This window comes from Diceros bicornis, chromosome 28 (assembly GCF_020826845.1).
Source record: "Diceros bicornis minor isolate mBicDic1 chromosome 28, mDicBic1.mat.cur, whole genome shotgun sequence".
Taxonomy (NCBI): Eukaryota; Metazoa; Chordata; class Mammalia; order Perissodactyla; family Rhinocerotidae; genus Diceros; species Diceros bicornis.
Window position 1 is genome coordinate 24,783,144 of NC_080767.1, and position 23,010 is coordinate 24,806,153.

Below are 23,010 nucleotides of genomic sequence, written 5' to 3' on the forward strand. Positions count from 1 at the left end.
TTCATAAATAGACTCCTTTAGGCAGAAAGATCATGTATGGTATAAGATCAGGCTCATTTCACAAAGCATTGTGAGATTTCACTCATGCTTCCTGGACCAGTCCTACAGGTAAGGGCCACCTGTAGGATGTGGATGGTTTAGGGCAGGGGTCAGCACACTGTAAGCCACAGGTGACATCTGGACCAGCATCTGTTTTCGGAGATAAAGTTTCATTAGGACACATTTATATTCATTCATTTATGTGTTGTATATGGCAGGTGTCAAGGTGCAAAGGCAGAATTGAGTATTTCCACCAGTGACCATATGGCCTGCAAAGACGAAAACATTTACTAATGGCCATTTACAGGAAGAGGTTGCTGGCTCCTGATTTGGGAAGTCCCACCAGACACTCACATTTGGTCTCTCAGTCTCTGTTTCTCAGTCCCTTTGCTCTCTTCCTCTCCACCACTCGCCATATTGATTACTACAATTCTCTGCTTTGGTATGGGGTTCTACCTGGCCATACCAGGCACCTTTGAATAACAGTCTCATTTTCCCTACAAAGAACCTGAGGCTCAGGGAAGCCAGGGTTGATTCCCAGACTATATCATAAATCTCTTTTTCAGTAGATCCTATTGCCAAAAATGAGATTTTAGCTGATTTAGTTTGGGGTTCAGAATGTTCTGAAGGAAAGTGGAATTTCGGGAGGAAAGAATGAAATTTCTTGAGCACCTTTGGGTGACTCCTGGAAACTTCCATCTCTAGACTTGCTTACTATGTGAGGTAGGTGTCAACAGCTCTATTTTATACAGAGGGAAGCACCCAGAAGTGAAAGGTTTATCCATGACCACATGAGAGGGACTAGGTGAGGTCAGGACTCATAGCCACGTCTGACTGAGTCTAATGCCACTTCTATTTCTTTCATGGGACATGGTAAAGAGAGAGATCTAGGTAGGAAAAATCTGTGAGATGCTTCTTCCCTCCTCCCACTCCATGGCCCTCTCCCTACATCAGCCTCAGGTGTATCCTTCTCTGCCAGGGAACCTCCTGGACTTGTTACATCTCTTCAAAGTGCACACACTCCAACTACGCTCAAGGAACCCAGGCAGAGTGTGTTTTCAACATCATTACTCAGGCCCTCCTTCCACTCCCAGGCATGTCCTTCCCTGGTAGCCTTGAAGTGGAAGAATGAGCAGGACTGAGGCTTAACCAGGAGCAGGAAAGAGGAGGAGAGAGGAGAGTAGACCCTTTTCCAGCAAGTAGGACTGGAGGGAGAGAAAACAAGAGGGGCAGACAGAAAAGCAGCATCTACCCTGAGCGCTTATAATAATCCAGACACTGGGCCAGGAATTTCTTTCATTCATCCAATAATCATTCATTCATTCAAAAATAGGAACCCAGTACCTACCATGGACCCATCTCTGTGTTTGGTGCCGGGGATGGAAAGCTGGGCACAAATGACAATGTGCCTATCCTCTTGAAGCTTCCAGTTCAGTGGAGGGTACAAACATTGACGAGAGAACATATCAGTAAATATAAAATTATAGTGGTGATGAAGTCTACAGTGGAGGAAGAACATAGGAGCTGGTGTTGAATGAATCAGGGAAATTTGGCACTGGATGGCTTAGCTGAAGATCTGCCATTTAAGTGGAGATGTCAGAGTGAGTGGGAGTGAGTCAAAGGGCAGGGGAGAACATTCCAGGAGAGAACGTTGGTGAAGGTTCTGGCAGGACAGAAATGGGAGTGCTGGAGAAGAGGCCTGGGTGGCCGAGGTAGACAGAGCCCTGGGGAGATGGGTGGTGCCAGACCACGCAGGGGCTTGTAGGTGCAGTGAGAAGTTCATGTTCCATCCTAAATGCAAAAGGAAGGATAGAAAGCTTCTAAGCAGAGAAGCAACATGATCCCTATTTATATTTTTTAAATGATCACTCTGGCTGTGGGGTTGAGAATGGGTTGGAATACAGTAAGTGAGACCAAGGAGAAGGTGATCTTAGCAGTCTTTAAGCAAAGGATGTAGAGGACAGGGACTAGGATGGCAGTGATGGAGAAAGGGAGTTGTAGTTATAAAGGAGATGCTCATGTTCCCATTTAATCCTCACAATTACCCTGAGAGGGAGGTACTGCTACCACATTTTAAAGACGAGACTATTGAGACTACCTGCTCATGTCTTGTGGATGAACAGTGATGGAGCCATATCTGAGCCCAGGTCATTTTCCAGCTTTGACTCTTCTAGGAAGCCCTCCCACATTCGTCTAGTGTTCTTCCATCTCTCTCAAATCTGAGACAGTCTGAACCACCCAGATAATATGTGGTTATTCTTTATCTTCCAAAGTCTTCTGACACCTTCCCTAGCAATATGTGGTTATTCTTTATCTTCCAAAGTCTTCTGACACCTTCCCTAGCTCCACTTGGCCCCAGGCAGGGACCTCAGGGAGACCTTATTCCACAGTTGCTGACTTGCTCTTGAGTATCCCTTTTCAACCTCTACTTGTCCCTTGTGAAATTGAGATTCAGAGATGGGCAGCAACTTTGTCAAGGTCACACAGAAAATGGGTGGCAAATCTGGGACTAGAAACCAATGCTCCTGTCACTATCAGATGACTTCAGAGTCCCAACTTCTTTCTGAACACTTCAAAGACAACAACAGTTGAATGCTTTGATCCAAGTCCACATGCACCTAGATTTGTGGAATGCAGCCCAGATCCTGTTTTCAGATGGCATTGAAGGGGGTAGGGTGAATTACTATGGACTCCAAATGCTATAAAATGACTGTTTTCAAGCAGCATGAGGATCCATCTCTCCTGGTATTTTTTTTTACCTCTTTCTTCCCTCATCTCATTGCAATTTATGATCTCCTCTGTGCCAGGCTGGTCTGCAGCCCTGGGCAGACCACAGGCATTTCCTAAAGAAGAGCTAGGATGCTGGTGGCAGAGGTGGGGAGAAGGCTGGGATGATGGGGTTCAGGCAGGCCTGGGAGTGAAAGCAAGGCCAAACAGATGACAGAAGCCACTTTCCTGTCACATCCTCTCTAAAAAGAGAACCAGGGAACGGGAAAGGCAGTGGGCACAAAGAAGGCAGACAGGATGCAAAGGGAGTGGGAGCTGGAAGCAAGGTACATTTCCAGAACAGAGGATTCTCACACATACTAAGCCAGTCCCATTGGCACGAGTGAAAAGGGACCTCAGAAATCAAACTCTCGCAGGTTTCAGATAAGAAAACAGAGGACTGGATAAGTGGCCTGACAACTGAGGTCAAACAGCACACTGGCAGCAGATATGAGATTCACCCACACACTCGGTCCAGTGTTCCTTCTTCTGCAGCTTAGCTCCATCACAATTTCTTCTCTCCCTCCTTAAACCCCACCTGCATGCTTTATAGATGTCAACTAATTTTAATTCTTAGAACAACCCCCTAGAGCTTTAATTTTACTATCATCATTTTTCAGATTAGGAAACATGCACAGAGAGGTTAAAGGTCATGCTCAAGATGGCACTGCTAGTAAGTAGCGGGGCTGGATTTGAACCCAGGCACCCCACCACAAGAATCCATGCTCTTAATACTCTGCTCCACGGCGCTCTCATCCCCAAGGGCTCCCAAAACCTTCCCTGTGCATTTTTCCCATTAGGGCAGTAAGCGCTGAAGGCACTCTGATTCCCATGCAACATATAAGAAACAGCAAAACAGGGTCACAGCCCTTCCCTGGGGGACCATGACATCTGCAGAACGGGACAGTGGGCTCTAAGTTCATTTGGCTGGAGCAGAAGCTTTGCCATGACCAAGTTCACTCTCTCCGCTCAACAAACAACACAGCAGCAGCGCCAATAACCTTGACAACTTCAACTCTGTTGTCAGGAACGCTTTCCTTGTGATCCTGCAAATGGTAGGGTGACTCGTGCTCAAGGAATCTATACTTGCAATTCTTTCCCTACTCTCTCAAGTCCTTTCCTTGTATTCTTTTTCCTTAGCATTTGTCACCATCTAACATATTTATATTTTTATATAACACAAGCCCCACGAGGGTTTTTAAAAATTGTTGCTTGGTTTGTTTCCCCACAACCTAGAATAGCATCTAGACACATAGTTAGTGATTAACAAATATTTGAAGTATGTATGCAAGGGAAGGAGGGAGGGAGGGAGGGAGGGAGGGAGGGAGGGAGGGAGGAAGGAAGGAAGGAAGGAAGGAAAAAAAAAAAAAAGGAAGGTAGGAAGGGGCTGGGGTGCTCATAGCCCTGGTCCTCACCATCCTGGACACACAGCTCAGCCCTCTGGAGTGTACAGAGGCCCTAGGCCAAATCATTTATCTCGAGAACTGCGGCTTGTTTTTGCTTTTCTTTTTTAAGTTTAACTCTGACTTACGAGGGGCATGTTCAGTGATGAACGCTTTTCCAATTAACTGTAAATAGCCCAGTCCTGCAGAGGAGACCCACCGACTTCCCTAGCGCTAATTCTGGCTGCTGTACTGGGGGAGGTCAAGAATCATCTATCACCAACTTCTAAATCTCCAAAGCAGCAGACACCAGAAAGCTGAGGCATGGGAAGGAGTGAGGGGCAGGCCCAACTATTCCAATGGCTACAGAGGCTGCAAAACCTTCCCAGGTGATGTGTCAAGAGAGACACTCCTCACATGCGGCCTTTTCAGTGAAAGGCGCCAGGGATAGGGAGGCATGGAAAAGAACAATGAGAACCCAACTGACATTAATAACGTCTACTCTATTTGCCCTTAGTATATACGAGGCACCATGGTAAATTTCCTATATAACATAACCAAAATTCATCTACAAGTCTATGAGGCAATTATAAGGCCCATTTCACAGATGATAAAACTGAGGTATAGGGGAGGTAGATGACTTGCCTAACAACAGAGGGAGCCAGAAAAGCTATGTGATCTATGCTCTTTGAATGTCCATTATATGTGGGTGGAACGCACACAGAATTGTTTCTTGAGGAAGATTCCGCCCCCTGCCCTACCCCAGGCATGTCTTCAGCCCCACTCTGTGCAGAGGTGAGAGAGCCACAGGCTGACACATTCCTTGCTTAGCTGCCTCCATGTTTGCTAGAGGACCCCTGCTTCTTTCTGGGGTCTGGTCTAAGCCCACGGATCTGCCCTTAATCACTGGAATGGAAGACACATTTGCACCCCAAGTTCTCTTCCAAGAATGCAATCTCGAACTTGCTGTTTTCCTATCCTTATAAGACACTAAAGGAAGAGGAATTATATTCACAGGTGATTGCCTGAAATACACTCTGTTTTCCCTTCAGAACACATTTAATCATCAGAGAACTATGGACGTTGACCTCAGGGTTTAGCCTGTTATGAAGTCCTGTTTCGGCATTTTGACATTTCCTTACATTGAGTGTCACTGTAAGAAATAATTATGCATTGATACTGATTTCAGCTGTTGATGACATTGTGTAGAAAGTCACATGGTGTCCTGTTTATAGGAACCCACTGGAGAACTTTCTCTCTGGTCTTGGTGTCAGGTAGACAGACTTTCCTGAACAAATGTTGGTTCTATCCCATAGACCCTGTAGATTTTACTGCTGAGTGTGTTTCCTTCTGTACTTTGGTTGCTAAGAATCTCTTCTGAGTTAAACTGTCAGCTCCTTCTCAGAACTGCACAACACGGTAGGGCATAGATTACTCTGCACTGATGTAACCTGAGTTTGAATAATTTTCCTTATTCCTATTTTCCTTTCAATCTGATTCTCATATTTATTTCATTTCTTGTGCTGGATTTAAAATAAACCACATAAACTTAAAAAAATCATCCCCAAATCCTTTGAGGCATGAGGTAGGACAGAAAGAAAATAAGGAATGGAGAGAAAGAATATAATGGTGATCACTAGTCTAGCCAGGGTATCAGATCCCAAGCTCAGTGTTAACTGGATCCAGCACCAGGTTGAGGAAGAAGTGGGGTTTGTCATTAAGCACAAAATCTGCTTCCCAGGTTTTCCTCCTACAAACTCTGGTTATGGAACCTTCTTAAGGACTCCATTACCTTTGCTGCGGCGACGACTGCGGTACTGCTCTGTGTAGAATGTCAACTGTGTTTCGTCGTCTGCCTCTGACCCCGACGTCCCCTTGGTTCTCCCAAAGCTGATTCCCCCTGCGAGGAAGCACAACCCATCAGTCATCGCAGGCTTGTTAAATCCCTCATCCATCCCAAAGATCAGCAACCCCATCCCCAGACTTCTTTCTGTAAATCCCTGGTGACCCAGGAGTCGGCATGATTTATGGAAGGAGTTCAGGCTCTACAGTGAGGCAGATCTGGGTTCTAACCACGGCCTGGCAGCCTCAAGGCTGTGTCACCCTGAGGAGATGCCTCACCTTTCTGAGCCCTGGATACTCGCTTTCTAAAGTAGGGCCAATAACTATTAACCTTGTGGGGTTGCTTTGAAGATTACAGGAGATAAGATACGTAAAATACATAATACTAAATAACTGATAGCTATATTATTGCTAAGTATATGAACCTATCTCTATGAAAACACTTCAGGCAACTTAATTTCACACACATTTCAGGCAAGTGCTTACTAGATGCCAGGCACAGAGCCAGACACTGGAGATACAAAGATAGATACAACAGGGTCCTTGCCAGCCCGGGGATCATAAGCTAGTCAAGGAGACAAATAGCATCGTAAGGAGCCTTTAACCTCATTCATAGCTATATTTCCCACACAATGAGACACGGGGAATATTGAGGAGTGCCATCCATCCCAACATGGAGGATCTGGGGAGGCTTTATGGAAGAAGGAAGATTTAAGGCAGGGCTAGAAGGATGGATGGGGCTTCTAGGGTAGAAATGGGTAGAAAACGGAGTTCCAAGGAGAGGAAAGAGCTAGAATATCCCTGGGGATGGGGAGTGTGGGCAGGTGGAGGCAACATCGAGTGGAGTACCGACTGGCACGGATATGGACCCATATGGACCCCCACACAGTGGACCCAGTTCCCGAGTAGACCCAATATTTTCAAAATATTATCATTTTAACATGTAATTAACATAAAATTATGATTACCGAAATATTTTATATATTTTTTCACAACATTTTTAAAACCCAGTGTATATTTTATGCTTACAGCACATTTCAGTACAGACTGGCCACATTTCAAGTGCCTGCCATATTGGAGAGCACAGTTCTGAAGGCACTTACATGACAAATATTAGTGAGCATAATTGAGGGTCAGGATCTGGGCACAGGAAAGAGATGGATAAGGTACAGGCCCCACTAAGGTACTGAATCTTTCTTTAATGTGACTTGGATGAAAATTGGTATAGCTCAGAATCCTTTAAAAGACAATAGCCATGCCAGCTCTGGTGGCCTAGTGGTTAAGTTCACCGTGCTCCACTTCAGCGGCCCGGGGTTCGGTTCCTAGGAGCAGACCTACACTGCTGGTCAGTGGCCATGCTGTGGTGGCAGCCCACATACAAAATAGAGGAAGATTTGCCACAGATGTTAGCTCAGGGCGAATCTTCCTCGAACCAAAAAGAGGAGGATTGGAGATGATGTCAGCTCAGGGCGAATGTTCCTCAACAGGAAAAAAAAAAAAAAAAAAAAAAAAAAAGACCATAGCCATTATCTCTGCCCTCAGGCACTTAGAGTCTAGTAGGTTTCTACATTGGTTTAATCTATGTGCCATGAGAGGTAATGCACTTTTTTGTGTGTGTGTGTGAGGAAGATCAGCACTGAGCTAACATCTGATGCCAATCCTCCTCTTTTTGCTGAGGAAGAGTGGCTCTGAGCTAACATCCGTGCCCACCTTCCTCTACTTTATATGGGACGCCGCCGCAGCATGGCTCTACAAGCAGTGCATCAGTGCACGCCCCGCATCTGAACCAGCGAACCCGCGGCCGCCGCAGTGGAGCACGCGCACTTAACCGCTTGTGCCACTGGACCGCCCAGTAATGCACTTCTGTAGAAAGAAATTAGGGCTGGCCCCGTGGCTTAGCAGTTAAGTACGCATGCTCCGCTACTGGCGGCCCGGGTTCGGATCCCGGGCGCCCACCGACGCACTGCTTGTCCGGCCATGCTGAGGTGGCGTCCCACATACAGCAACTAGAAGGATGTGCAACTATGACACACAACTATCTACTGGGGCTTTGGGGAGAAAAAGGGGAAAAAAAAGGAGGAGGATTGGCAATAGATGTTAGCTCAGGGCCGGTCTTCCTCATCAAAAAGAGGAGGATTGGCATGGATGTTAGCTCAGAGCTGATCTTCCTCACACACACACACACACAAAAAAAAGAAAGAAATTAGGGTACTGGAGTCAGGCATGAGTCCTAATCTTAGGTCTCACCTATTAGCTGTATGGGCTTGGGAAAGGCACCCAATCTCTCTGAATTCATCTTTAAAAGGGGGACAATAAGTCTTAGCTCCCCTGGTCATTATGAAGAAATGATATAGTGTATGTAAAAGTGTCGGCGTAAAGATCAAAGAAGTAAGGGTGTGGGTGCACTCCTCATTTATTCAATGCTTGCCTGACTTTAATAGAAGAAAAGGAAGCAACACTGGGTGGGAGGGGTGACTCTCTGTCTTCTGTGACACCCTAGGGAGGTGGCAGCCACCCAAGGCATATAACCCGTGAGTGTCCATATAATCTGAGGAGGACACAGGCCAATTACAGACTGACTTGAAGACAATTCAGACGGATAGAAAAGGGCCCTCTCTGCTAGCATTTGAATATGAAATTGGTGATTTAGTGAACTAAAGTGCAGTCACTAATTATACAGGGCTCCTGAAGTACTTCCATTTAGGGGATAAGAGAAACTGAGAATGGTCAGAGACTGGCCAGAGAAAAGGGGAGGACGCAGCAGCTCCATAAGCCCCTGGTTCTTCTGGTCCTGAATGGTCGGCGATAGAGCCATGAAGAAGATGGACTAAGCACATACCGTAGTGCGATAAGCACTGCTCTGGGCCTTTATATGCAATATCCCATCTATATTTCACAAGGGGTCTGAGAGGTAAGAATCATCCCCATTTTACTGAGAGGCAAATCAACCTTCAGAATCTCAATGTTACTTATCCAAAATCACACAAATTACAAATAGCAGAGCCCACAAATTTGAACCTGGCTTTCCTCTGATTCAAAAACTTTTCTATTCTCATAAAAAGATTAGTAATTAGTCATTAAAGAAATATAAATCAAAGCCACAATGAGATACCACTTCATATCTACTAGATTGGCCATAATAAAAATAATGAGACAGTAACAGGTGTTGGAGAGGATGTAGAGAAATTGGAACCCTTATACATTGCTGGTGGGAATGAGAAATGGTACAGCAACTGTGGAAAATAGTTTGACAGTTCCTTAAGAAGTTAAACACAGAATTACCACATGACCCAGCAATCCTGCCCCTAGGCATATTCCAAAAGAACTGAAGATAGAGTATTCCAATTAATACTTGTACACGAATGTTCATAGCAGCACTATTCACAATAAGATAGAGTATTCAAATAAATACTTGTACAGGAATGTTCATAGCAGCCTTATGCACAATAAGATAGAGTATTCAAATAAATACTTGTACAGGAATGTTCACAGCAGCACTATCCACAATAGCCAAAAGGTAGAAACCACCCAAATGTCCATCAACTGATGAATGGATAAATAATTGTGGCATATCCATACAATGGAATACTATTCAGCCATAAAAAGGAATGTTGATACATGCCACAACATGGATGGACCTCACAAACGTTTTGCTAAGTGAAAGAAGCCAGACATAAAAGGTCATATATTGTATGATTCCATTTATATAACACATCCAAAAATAGGTAAACCCATAGAGACAGAAAATAGTGGTTGCCAGGGCTGGACAGAAGGAGAAGAGGAACAGGGAGTGACTGCTAATGAGTATGAGGTTTCCTCTCAGTGTGATGGAAAGGTCTTGAAACTAGATAGAGGTGATGATTGCACCATCTTGTGAATATAAAAGGCAATGAACTTTAAAATAGTTATTGGTTAATTTTATGTGAACTTTAAATAATAAATTGCTAATAAATAAATTGTTCAATAAAATGCAGCATTTTGTAATCTTTGTAATATCACAAGACTGATGATAGTACTATAGAATGGGGGAATGTGAGAGGTGGGAGAGGGAGAGGGAGATGGAGAGGGAAAATTGAGACACAGAGTGGAGACATTATAGAACCATGTTGAAAGGGCCAAGCAAAGACATCCTGAGTCCTGACCCAGTGTTTGAAATGCAGAGGATGATCATTCAGTCTGTCCTGGACCCAGTGGTCACCTCAGATAATCACAACAGCCCTCATTCATTTGTTTATTCACTCATTCAACAGTTATTGACTAAATGCCCACTCTGTACCCAACACTTTTCTAGTCACTGAAGATAAAGCAGTGAATAAAACAGACAAAACCTTCCTGACTTCTGAGCTTATCTTGTGGTGAGAAAGCAATTAAGATATTCCAGGAATGATGCTAAGCCCTCTACATGGAAATGATCTCAATTGTGCTGATAAATAAACTCAGATATTCAGAAGTGTTTATAAGCTTCCCCAAGACGACATAAATATTTGGTGGCAAACGAGAGACCTGACCCCAGGTTTGCTCTGGGCAAATCAAAGCATTTGAACAGCTTGAAAGTCATATTATTGGAAAGGCTGGAGCAGGAGCTAGGATGTATGGTCTTTTCCGGCCTATGAGAATTAACTCATTGTTCTTCTTTGCAAATCTACCTTCTCTGACTGGGCTGCCCTATCCAGAAACCTGTGCTGCCAGCCTTTGGTAGGCCCACCCCTGCAAACTCCATCTCCCACGCTCTTGGTATCATGATGGATGGTGGTGACATGTTAAATTATTCAGCCTCCGTGTCTTCCTCGAGCTGGTGACAGCGAGATTGCATTTTTAGATTGCCCAGAACTGAGCCAGATAGAGAAATACATAGCTCAGGAATGCAAAAACCTATCTGACCCCCAACAGTACAGGGAATACAAATGGTGCCAGTCATGGGAAGAGGACAAAAGCCGCTTAAACTTCCCACACCCCCTAAACCACACAACTCACAACCGCTCTGAGTTCTAGGGTTAAACCACAGATGTTCGTGCACATCCACCACTAGAGATGCTCTGACCACAATTGCTACCTGTCATCGGGCGCCACTATAGGCCAGGCACAGTGGCATTTCACTCACAGATGACTATGCCTATTCAAATTCCTCCAAATGTGGAAAGAGAGGCTGAGAGAGGCGGAGCTTCTTATCTGCAGCCACACAGCCAGTAAGTGGCAGGACCTGAACGCAAACCTTGGTTTATCTGATCCCCCAGGGAAGAAGATTCTGTAGCATTATTGGGACTCATCCTAAATTTTTTTTTTTTTTTGTGTGTGGAAGATCAGACCTGAGCTAACATGCATGCCAATCCTCCTCTTTTTGCTGAGAAAGACTGGCCCAGGGCTAACATCTGTGCCCATCTTCCTCTACTTTATATGGGACGCCGCCACAGCATGGCCTGACAAGCAGTGCATCAGTGCGTGCCCGGGATCCAAACCCAGGCTGCCAGCAGCAGAGTGAGCGCACTTAACTGCTACGCCCTGGGGCCGGCCCCTCATCTTGAATTTTTAACATGTTTAAAAAAAATTTATGTAAAATATAACTAAACATAATAGTTTATAATTTCAGAAAAAAAATAGAAATGACCTAGAGGTCCATTTATAGAGGACTGATTAAAAAAATGATGGCACATGTCTAAAATAGACCTTCATGAGACCATTAAATACAGTGACATAACTCTGTATTTATTGACACACAGATCTCTCTCCATGATATATTGTTGAGTGAAAAAGTATACAGAGAAGAATGCAAAGAGGGATTCCACTTGCAAAAATTTGTACACACTTGCTGATATTTGGTGTGAATTCCACTGAGTGTATGTAATAAAAAATAAATATATTTTAATTTAAAAAATAAAGAAGAGAGAAGTAAAAGTCACTCTGGGATGTTCGTGATCTAGGGTTATGAATTAAGTTTAAAAAAGCATATTGCAAAACTGTAAGTGCAAAATGACCCTATTCTGTTTAAAAATATACATACACATAAAGCATATAAATGTGTGCATATACGCACATGCACACATAAAAAGGTATTGAAAGAAATATATCAAGGTGTTATGGTGGTTATTAACATTCGGGGTATTTTAAAAATTTGTCTCATTGCTCATCTGTATTTTATAATTTTTCTCCAATGAACATCGAATTCTTGCTAGTAAAAAAAGACACTTAATAAAAGTTATGTTTATTTTTAAAAATAGATTGCCTTTATTGCTGTAGTTTAAGCTCATTCCTCACTTGACCTTAGTGTAATATGGCCATCCCAGAGGTGACCATCCCACCACCCAGAAGGGAGACCTCTCAACTTATCTCCAAATTTGGGCCCAAGGAACTACCTATGGAGGAGAAGCTTTCTAATCAAACTTAACTCAGTATCTCATGAAAGTAAAGCTTTGTCTTCTGGGATATCCCATTGCTTTCTCTGGGAGACTGTATTATCCAAAGATGTCCTTAATAAAATCTACCATCCCACATTCTCTTCTGCAATGTGACCTTTGCCACTCCCCCATCAAAGGTGAAGACTGATTTCCCTCCCCTTGAATCTGGGCTGCCTTAGGGATGTGCTTTTAATAAAGAGTCTGCAGAGGAAGTGACTCTGCATAACCTCTAGGACTGCGTCATAAAAGGCGATGCAGCTTCTGCCTGGCTCTCCTGAAATGCTGACTCTCTAGACACACCCTCCCTCTTTGGAAACATGCCACTGTGCTATGAGAAGTCCTAGCCACATGGAGAGTCCAAGTGTAAGTGACTCAGTCAACAGTCCCAGCTGCGCCCAGCTTTCAAGACATCCCAGTCCAGGTGGCAAAAATGTGAGAGAAGAAGCTTCTAGTGGATTCCAGCTCCCAGCCATCTGAGTCACCCACAGATGTTTGAGTATTTCCAGCTGAGTCCTAGTCATTGTGGAGCAGAGAGAACCATCTCCTCTTTGTGCTTTATGAATTCCTGACTCCTTGAGTCCATGAAGATTGTTGTTGTCTTAAGGCACTAAGTTTAGGGTGGTGTATTATATAACAGCAGGTAACCAAAACATTCATATTGTGTAGTCCTACAAAAACATCCACTCCTTCCAACCTGTCACCATATGGCAGTCATGGGCAACGGAAAGATGAACTGGATGTCCAGAGACCAAAGTCCTAAATCTGTCCTGTTACTAACATACTATATGACATTAACCTCTAGCAAATATTACACAACGTTTTACATCTTTACTTTCTTCCCAAAGATAGAAACTCATTTGACCCTCATAATAATTGGATGAGATAGGTATTGTTATCCCCATTTGAAAGATGGAGAGACTGAGGGTCAAAGACACAACAAATGACTTGCTCAAGGTCACATAGCTCATAAATGGCATAGCAGAGACTAGAACACAGCAGCAGGTCCAGAAGGTGCAATGGAATATGAGAGCAGATTAGGGTCTGTGAGATTGGCCAAGACTCAAGTTCCCCGCAATTTCTACTCTCTAGATTCTGTTCAGCCTTCTGGAATCACAGGCTCAGGTTGTTACACGACCCAATAAGATGGCTCTTCAATTGTCTGAAGATTGTTTATGTGTCCATTTATAGTCTTTCCATCCAAGCTAAATATTCCTACTAATACCTTCAGCCATTCCTTGTATCACATGATTTACAAAAATTATGATATTTTTTGGATTACAAAGACAATGCATATTTATTGTAGAAAATTAGGGAAAAAAGTAAGAAAGCACAAGGAAGAAAATGATCATCAAGTCAAGTATTATCACTCCCAATTGACTTCCCTTATTGCTAGCTTTTAAGGATGTGTTTATATGCATATGATTATATGATTTTACAATTGATTTTATTGTCTTGTGACGTGAGTACACCTTGTGAGTTTTGTTTAAAAGTATCTAAGCATATATCAATGATATTTATGACATATGTATTTATGTCAGAAATACATATTGGTGTCCAACTACATGCTTGGCACTTTTGCTATTATATAAATTACATATATCATATATGTGTGCATATGTACACATTTAAATCTGTATATAGATTTATATAAATATATCAATATCTTCATCTATACATATAACTATACCTATATCCACCAAAGTGTTAATAGTGATTTTCTCTGAAAACCCAGATTTTCTTTGTTTTGTTTACCACTCTATTTTTTTTTTAAATTGAGATTGCTTGTGGAATTAAAATAAAGCTAAATAAATTATGTCATACACATTACTCTATGTCATTAAGTATTGACTCCAATATTGTTGAATGTCTGCAATATATTCCACAGCATCGTCATTTATATAATGAATTCCCTATTGTTTAAATTTTATATTGTTTCCAATTTTTCACTATAATATTGTATCACACATTCCTAAAGATAAATTTTTCTACACATCCGTGTGCATCCATGTATAAAATTTTGAGAGTAAAATGATGAATTGCTGGGTCAAAGGATATTGACATATTTAAAGTTTTTAATCCATATTGTCAAGATGTCCTCTGGAAAGGTTATACCAATTTCATCCTGATCAGCTGTATATAGGAGTGATTATTTCATGACATCCTCTATAACACCGGGTATTACATCATTGTTTTCCAATCTTAGTGATTTTGATATGCATCCCATATTTAAAATTCATTTTGTCAGATTCTTTTCAACATCCTCCAATTTGCTCAAGGCCTTTCTGAATTTTGATGTCCAGAACTAGGCATGATAATCCAGGTGTGATCTGACCCCACACAGAGCAGAAATGGACTACCACCCCCACTTCTCTGAACACAACACTTACAATAATGCAGCCTAAGACTGCTTCCGCTTTCTTGGCAGCTGACTTGTATTCAATATGTCCTCAGCTCTTCGTTCAGATGCACCGCAAATAAATCTAGTCTTTCCCATCATGTATTTGTAGAATTGATTTTTCTAAACCAAAGTAAAGAACATTTTGTACCACCAAATTGTATTTGCATATTGTGGCCCTTTCTTCCAGTGTCTCAAAATATTTTTTGGTCCTAATCCTGTGATCTCATGTTTTCACTATTCCCTGACTACACGCCCTCTATGAATTGGATAAATACGGAAAGGAGCCAGAGGTAAAAAAAAAGAATGAATAATTACTAAGTGTCTACAACAGGTCAAGCCATAGACTAGAAGTTTATGTATGTTAAAATCAAACATAAGATCTGAGAGTATAATTAACTTGATGCCGATATCCTTGTTTTAAATATTAAGAAATTGATGTTTGGGGGATTATTTGTCTTGGGCAAGGCCACAGAGCCAGTAAGGAGAAGGGATGGGCTGGGAAGTCTAACTGTGGTCCTTGCTATTCCCAGTATCCCACGCCAGGTCTTCCCTTATCTAGGGCAAGGATGTCAGTGTTGAAGAGAACTAGATGGAGAATAGAACATGATAGCTCATGGCTACAGAACTCTCTTCAGGTTGACATGAGTCCCTTAATGAAAGCTCTTTGGGACCATGTAATTGAATAAAATTGAACCATCTGACTATACTGTCAAGCACTCTACAATTTTCTCCTTTGGAAACAACAAAAAATATATATATTGTTCATTCAATAAATATCTGTTGAGAGCCTTTAATGTGCCACAAAGTGGATATGCACTAGGAGTGAAACAGAAATATCCCCTGCCATCATAGAGCTTGTTCTTAATTGGGAAGATAGACTATTCAGATAAATACATGCAAAAATTAATACACTTCTGAGAAGCTTTGTCAAATATCTTCCTGACATTCAGATATCTTACGTCTGCGGTAGCGCCCTGATCTACCTGTGCAGCAGACTATCTAAAGAAGAAATGTAGTAGCCTGTAATGATTTATTCTTAGTGAACCCATGATGGCTTCCAGTGCGCCCAACTTCCCTTCCCACATGCTCACTACATAAATTTGACCAACTGACTTTATTGTTCCTGAGACTCAAAATCAAATTTCAAAAGTGCTTTACCACCTATTTGAAAGCATGATAAGATTTGACCTTATTCAGAATTTTGGAAGCTTCTCCATCTACCCGGATTCCTCAAAGAGTTTAATTAACTTTGTGGTTCTGAAAACTTATCTTCAAATTATTTTAGCCCTGGAAAACTAATTTGCTTGGATCTGGAGACTGAAATTGAGGGAGATAAGTAAATACTTAGTACCTCCTCCATGTGTTAGAATTCCATTTCTTATGAAACATCTTAATTCTCCCATTCCTAGTTTTCAGATGTTTTCTTTGTATAAGTGACAGATCTGATAGCTTCAGAATGAATTTAGTTTTATACTTTCATCTGGCAATAAGGTTTCCGCTGTTTCAAGCAATCTGACAATCATTTTCTTCTTATTGTTCCAAAAGCAACTTTAAAAGCTTGTTTTATTTCTGTTTGCTTTCCTTCAAATTTGCCCATCACGGCAAATTTGAAGCTTCAGGCTTTCTAGGAGTATTTTCATAAGTTTTGGCTAAACGGTTACACGTTTGGCCTTTTTTCCATCTTTTAGTTTCCTGTGCAAATATATCTTCTCCCTCTATGCTTCCCAATTTCCTCCTTCACTGTAACTCTGTGGTTATTTGTTCGGAATTTCATTTTTCAGAGTCTTCCTCTCCGTAATACATCTATTTCATTGTAGAGTCTCTGCTCATAGAATCAGAAAAATCTATCTTCTGGCATTAAAATATTATATGTATATGTGTTCATAAATCCTTGGTTATAATTTTTAATCTTTTGAGATAGAAATGTTGTTTCCTGGTTTAATAATATCCAGTGCTGACAAGCATTTTACAAAATGATCATTTTCTGAAGTTGCTGCAAGCAGTGCAAATTTGTAAGGCCCTTTTGGGAAGCAATTTGGCAATAGAAAAAAAAAGGCTTAAAAAATGTCCACCCCTTTTGACCCACTTCTGGGAATTCACCCTAAGGAAACCATCCTACATATAAGAAAGGCTGTATGCAGCATTATACTCATTACAACGTTATTTATAAATATAGGAAAATGGAAAATAAACTTAACGTCCAACTTGAGAGGAATGGTTAATTATGTTGGAATATTAAATGGGCCTTGATGATGATGAGATATTATAGAAAATACTTGTGTCTAATACTAATTTTAATAAAGAGGGTAAAAAACATAAATTTATATTATAAAATGATTACTATTGAATATAGCAGAGGTTCTGCTTATGGTGTAGAGGAGTTAGATATTAACCGATGTACTCTGCTGCACATAACAGCGATAAATTCCAGACAAAGTACAAAAAAAACACTATCTGAGGGCTCTCGGAAGTAAATAAAAGCAGGTATGTTTTGGAAAGGAGCTGAAACTTGGAGAAAGCAGGCAGCACAGGGTGAATTTCCTGTGTTTCAAGCTTTTGTCTTGAGGGTGGGTCACAGTTTCAGTATGGCTCATGGCAAGTGAAACACCAAGAGAAAGTCTGCTGTCTTTCTGGACTGAGGACGCAGTGGATGGTTCCCAGATCAACCAACGCCATCAGGGAGTGAGGGAGGACTCCAGAAAAGGAGAGGCTCAGAGAAGGGTCTCACAATCTGGGTATGACATCTGCCCACATCTCTGGCTGGCCTCTGAACCACACATGCATAAGGCTGACTCCAACCAGCTCAGCTAAAGAAAATAAAGCAGCTGAGATCTGAGCTGCTGCCCACCACAGGCAAGACAACTGGAGTCTAATCAAGTAACTGCCTGCATAAACAAAACATCAACATTCTTTGGAGAAATAGAATCCAAGAATCTTCATACAATAAATTCACAATTTCTAGAATTCAATCCAAAATTATTCAACATATGGTGAACCAGGAAAGTTTCATCCATTCCCAAGGGACAAGATAATCAGCGAAGTCCAACCCAAGATGATCCAGATGGACTAGGACTTTAATACAACTACTACAGCTGCATTCAATTAGGTAAAGAAAAATGATTATAAAAATTTAAAAATCATTAGCAGGAAAATTATACACACACACACGTAGAGAGGGCAAATGAAGATTTTAGAATTGAACAATGAAACAGACATATGAAATTAAAAAAAACTTACTGGATGGGCTTAATAGAATAGAGATAGAGAAAATAATCATTGGCCTTGAAGACAGATTAATAGAAATTCTCTAATCTGAAGAAGAGAGAGAAAAAAGAGTGAAAAAAAATTAAACGATGTCTAAGGGATCCATGGACAACATCAAAAGTTCTAAATATAGATAACTGGGGTGTAAGAAGGTGAGGAGAGAGAACAGAAGAAAAGTTTAAAAAAATAATGTTTGAAATTTATCAAATTTAGTATTAGATATGAGCTAGCAAATCCACAAAAGCTCAGGGAACACCAAATAGGATAAACACAGAGGGAGAAAAAAAGCCTATGCTTATAGTCCGATTGTTGAAAATCAAACGTAGAGAGACATCTTTGCTTTAGCCATTTCAATACAGCAAGAAACATAAAGAAAAAGCAAAAAGATAAAAAAGAAAGAAAGAAAACTATATTTGTTTGTAGATGACATGATTATTTAGAAAAAGAATCACAGGTAATCTACAAAACAACTATCAGAACAAGTGAATTTAGCATGGTTGAAAGATAAAGATTCATATTCAAAAGTCAATTATATTTTTATATATAGGCAGCAAACAATCGGAAAATAAAATTTCAAAAACAATTCTATTCACAACAGTACAAGAAACTCTAAACTACTTAATAATAAGTTTTTAAAAAGGCATGCAAGGGGATGGCCCAGTGGCGTAGCGGTTAAGTGCGCGCACTCCACATTGGTGGCCCAGGGGTAGTGGGTTCCGATCCCGGACACACACCAACACACTGCTTGTCAAGCCATGGTGTGGCGGATTCCACACAAAAGTAAAGAAAGATGGGCACAGATGTTAGCCCAGGGCCAATCATCCTCAGCAGAAAAAGAGGAGGATGATCTTTCTACAAAAAAAAAAAAAAAAAAGCATGCAAGATCTCTTCAAGGAAAACAATAGAAAACTGCTAAGAGAAATTAAAGAAAACCTAAATAAATGGAGAGATACATCACATTTGTGGATTGCAAGGCTCAATATAGTTAAGATGTCATTCTCCCCCAAATTTATCTACAGGTTAAAAGCAATTATACTTGTAATCCCAGTAGGTCTTTTTTTTTTTTTTAAATTGACAAGGTGATTCTAAAATTTATATGGAAGTGCAAATAACCTAGAATAGCCAATTAATTTTAAAATAGAGCAAAATTGGAGAACTTACACTACCTGTTTTCAAGACTTACTATAAAAGTACAGTAACCAAGACAATGTACTATTGGCTAAAGGATTAGGCATTAGAGCAATGAAACAGAATAAAGAGTTCAGAAATATACAGACTGATTTTTTATAAAGTTGTCAAAGAAAAGTCTTTTCAACAAATGGTACTAGAACAGCTGGAGAGCCATATGCTAAAATAAATAAACATAGTCCCTTAGTTCATAGCATATACATATATTAACTCAAAATGGATACTAGAACTAAATATAAATGTTAAAACTATAAACGTTGTAGAATAAAACAGGAGAAAAATCTTTGTGATTTTGGGGTAGGTAAAGATCTTAGATAGAAAACCAAATGCATGAACCATAAAAGAAAATATATATGAATTGAATTTTATAAAAATGAAAATTTTGTTCTTCAAAAGACACCACTAAGAAAAGTGAAGGCAAGCCATAGGATGGGAGAAAATATCTGTAATAACATATATCTCCAAAGGACTTGTATCCAGAATATATAAAGACTCTTGATAACTCTATAAAAAGACAATAAAGAACACAGTTAAAAACTGGCAAACAATTTGAAAAAATACTTCAACAAATAAACAAACATAAGAATGGCAATATGCACATGAAAAGATGCTCAACCTCTGTAATCATCAGGAAAATGCAAATTAAACCACTGTGAAATACCACTACACAACTGTTAGAATGGCTCAATCTTTACAAAAGATCAGGCTTACCAATTTCAATAAGGTTTTGGAGCAGGTGAACATCTCATACACTGCTGATGAGAATGTGCATCACATACTTTGAAAAAAAACCGTTTCTCAAAAAGTTAAACCTACAACAACCATGTGGCCCAGATATTCCATCCCTATTATTTACCAAAGAGAAATGAAAATATATGTCCACACGAAGACTTGTACGTGAATGTTCACAGCAGCTTTATTCACAATAGCAAAAAACTGGAATAAACCCAAATGTCCATCAATAGGTGAGTAGATAAAATAAAGCATACCCATATAATGGAATACTAGTCAGCACTGAAAAGGAGCTCCTGATATGTACAACAATACAGATGAATCTCAAAATCATTAAGCTGAAAGATAGCAGACAGGGACCAGCCCAGTGGAATAGTGGTTAACTGTGTGCGCTCCATTGCGGCAGCCCGGGGTTCGCAGATTCAGATCCCAGGCATGTACCAACGCACTGCTTCTCAAGCCATGCTGTGGCAGTGCCCGATATAAAGTGGAGGAAGATGGGCACAGATGTTAGCCCAGGGCCAATCTTCCTCAGCAAAAAGAGGAGGATTAGCAACAGATGTTAGTTCAGGGCTAATCTTCCTCACAGAAAAAAAAAAAAAGATAGCAGAGACAAAAAAATACAAAGTGTATGATTCCATTTATATGAAATTCTAGAAAAGGCAAATCCAATCTATAATGACAACGAGCAGGTCTGTGGTTGCCTGATGTTGTGGGTGGAAAGCAGGATATACTACAAAAAGTCACAAGAAATTTTGGGGGGTAATGGAAATGTTCACTGTTGTATACATCTTCTGAAACTCATTGACTTGTATGCTCTAAATGGATGCAGTTTATTATACATAAAATACACCTTAATAAAGTTGATTTTTAAATTGCATATAGAAAAATATAAATCAAGCTGTAAAGAAACCAGAGCAAAATTTAAATGTTGGTAGTATTTGGATGATGGGGTTACAGGAAATTTTTTTTTTTTCTGGTCGCACTTTTAGGAATTTTATAAACATTAATGAACATGAATCATTTTAAGTTCAAAAAATAAACCAGTCTGTGGCATTTATTAGATTAGCGCCAGCATCCTGTTCCTGATTCAATGGATGACTATGATATGCATTTTTGTCTAAGACCTATTGTTTCCAAATAATACTCTTCTTGTTGGTCAGACAAAAGAGCAGAGGGGTAATCCTAGAGGGAAAAGTGTTCTGCCTTCTCCTCTACAAGTCATGCATGAAAGTGGAACAGAGATAATTCAATAATTTATCAGAAATTGTGCTTTTAGCAGAATAATTCTTCCTGCAGCTATCTGGATCACTGAAGTCCCCACTGATACACTGCATTAGCTTTGAATTGTTCTGAATAGTCAAAATTCATTATATAGATATATTTCCATCATGGAGTAGTAAAAAAATACTGGTTTTGGAGTCAGGATACCTGAGTTTGAGTATTGGTTCTTTAATTCTGTGTTGCTGTGGTGGTTTTAAAATAGCCTCCAAATTCTTGATACACCTCCTATTAAGAGGTGGGGTCTGCTATCCTTGAATCTGGGTGGGTTTGTTATTGATTTGATCAAAAGAGAATGGCAGAGGTGAGGCTATTTGCCTCCCAAGGCTCCATCAGAAAAGGCCATGCAGCTTCACCTGGTTCTCTTGGGGGGGGTTGCACTCAGAGAAGCCAGTCTCCATCCAAGAATTCTGACTACCCAGAGACTACCATGCTCGAGAGGCCACATGTAGAAGGACCAGTCAACAGCCCAGCTGAGCTCCTAGCCAACAACTAGCACCAACTGCCAGCCATGCTAGTGGGCCATTTGGGATGTCCAACTCAGCTGAGTCTTTAGATGACTGCAGCCCTACTTGGTGTTTAACTATAACCACATGAAAGACCCCAAGCAAGGACCACGCAGCTGAGCCTTACCCAGATTCCTGACCCATAGCATTGTGGGCAAAATAAAACAGTTGTTGTTTGTAGCTACATTGTCTTGGGATAATTTATTACACAACAATAATTCTTGTAAAAGTAATATTGGGTGAGTCATTTGACCTCCTTAAACTCTTAAGTTTTGCATCTCTAATGAGAATATTGTCTACTTTTAGTACTGTTGCAAGGCTTAAGAGGATGTTGCAAAGCTTGGACTACTAAGCAAATACTTGTAGTTTTGTTTTATTCACTAAGTTATATGTGTATTCAACATGTTTATTGAATATCTAACATATATCAAGCCTGTGCAGTGGGCTAGGCTATAACCATGAAGAAGATACAGTCCCGTCAAGGAACTCAGATTCAGATGAAGGAAGTGATCCAGAAGCCAGGCAATGGAAGGAAGTGTGATAAGGCCACCACTCAGTCAGTGCAGGAGCTGTGGGAGCACCTCCTAGGGGCTGGATCCTACTAGCCAGGGGGCAGCAGAGGGACAGGCAGGATTCCAGAAGGAATACGTGAAGGTTGGGGAGGCATGAGAGTGGAGGGAAGATCATCGCATAAGAGAAACAGAGCATCTATCTGGCTCAGCTCTGTAGTGAGTGAGTGGAAACTAAAAAAGGAATGTGGATTGCTGTGGGGTTTCTTGTGACCTATAGAAATCATGGTGAAAAAGACACACATTTGAGGCATGATGGAGGCACTATCTTGCATGCATCTTTCTGGCCATACAGGAATAAAAAAATAAGTGGATAAACAAATAATCAAGAACAACAGACTCAAATAACTACTACCTTGAATCATCTTTGTCACTTAGGACCATCAAAGCAGGAGACAAGGCTAAGGTATAAGATTTTTGTTCAATGCAAGGCTAGGAGGATGGTGGGGCGTTGAGGGAGGCTGGTATCAGCAAAAAAAAAAGCACTCTCCCATTCACCATTTAAATAGGTCCATTTAATAACTTCCTGGCATGAGTAGAATAAGCAGAATGTCATATAATCAATATGTAAGGCCATGTGTCTAGATGACAGTAAAAGAGCTGAGTGACAATCAGATCTTGGGTCTCTGCCCCTCTTCCTCTAGCAAACAA

General features: G+C 40.8%; 1 protein-coding gene across 4 annotated transcripts in view; it reads right to left on the bottom strand.

Annotated features, from left to right (window-relative positions):
- Positions 1-23,010, bottom strand: part of ASTN2 (astrotactin 2) — an 831,863-nt gene that overhangs the window by 540,276 nt on the left and 268,577 nt on the right. For all 4 annotated transcript variants that reach the window (XM_058523878.1, XM_058523879.1, XM_058523877.1 and 1 more), the window contains one exon: positions 5,980-6,087. In XM_058523878.1, coding sequence (XP_058379861.1) covers positions 5,980-6,087 — 108 coding nt within the window. The remainder of the gene's footprint in view (positions 1-5,979; positions 6,088-23,010) is intronic.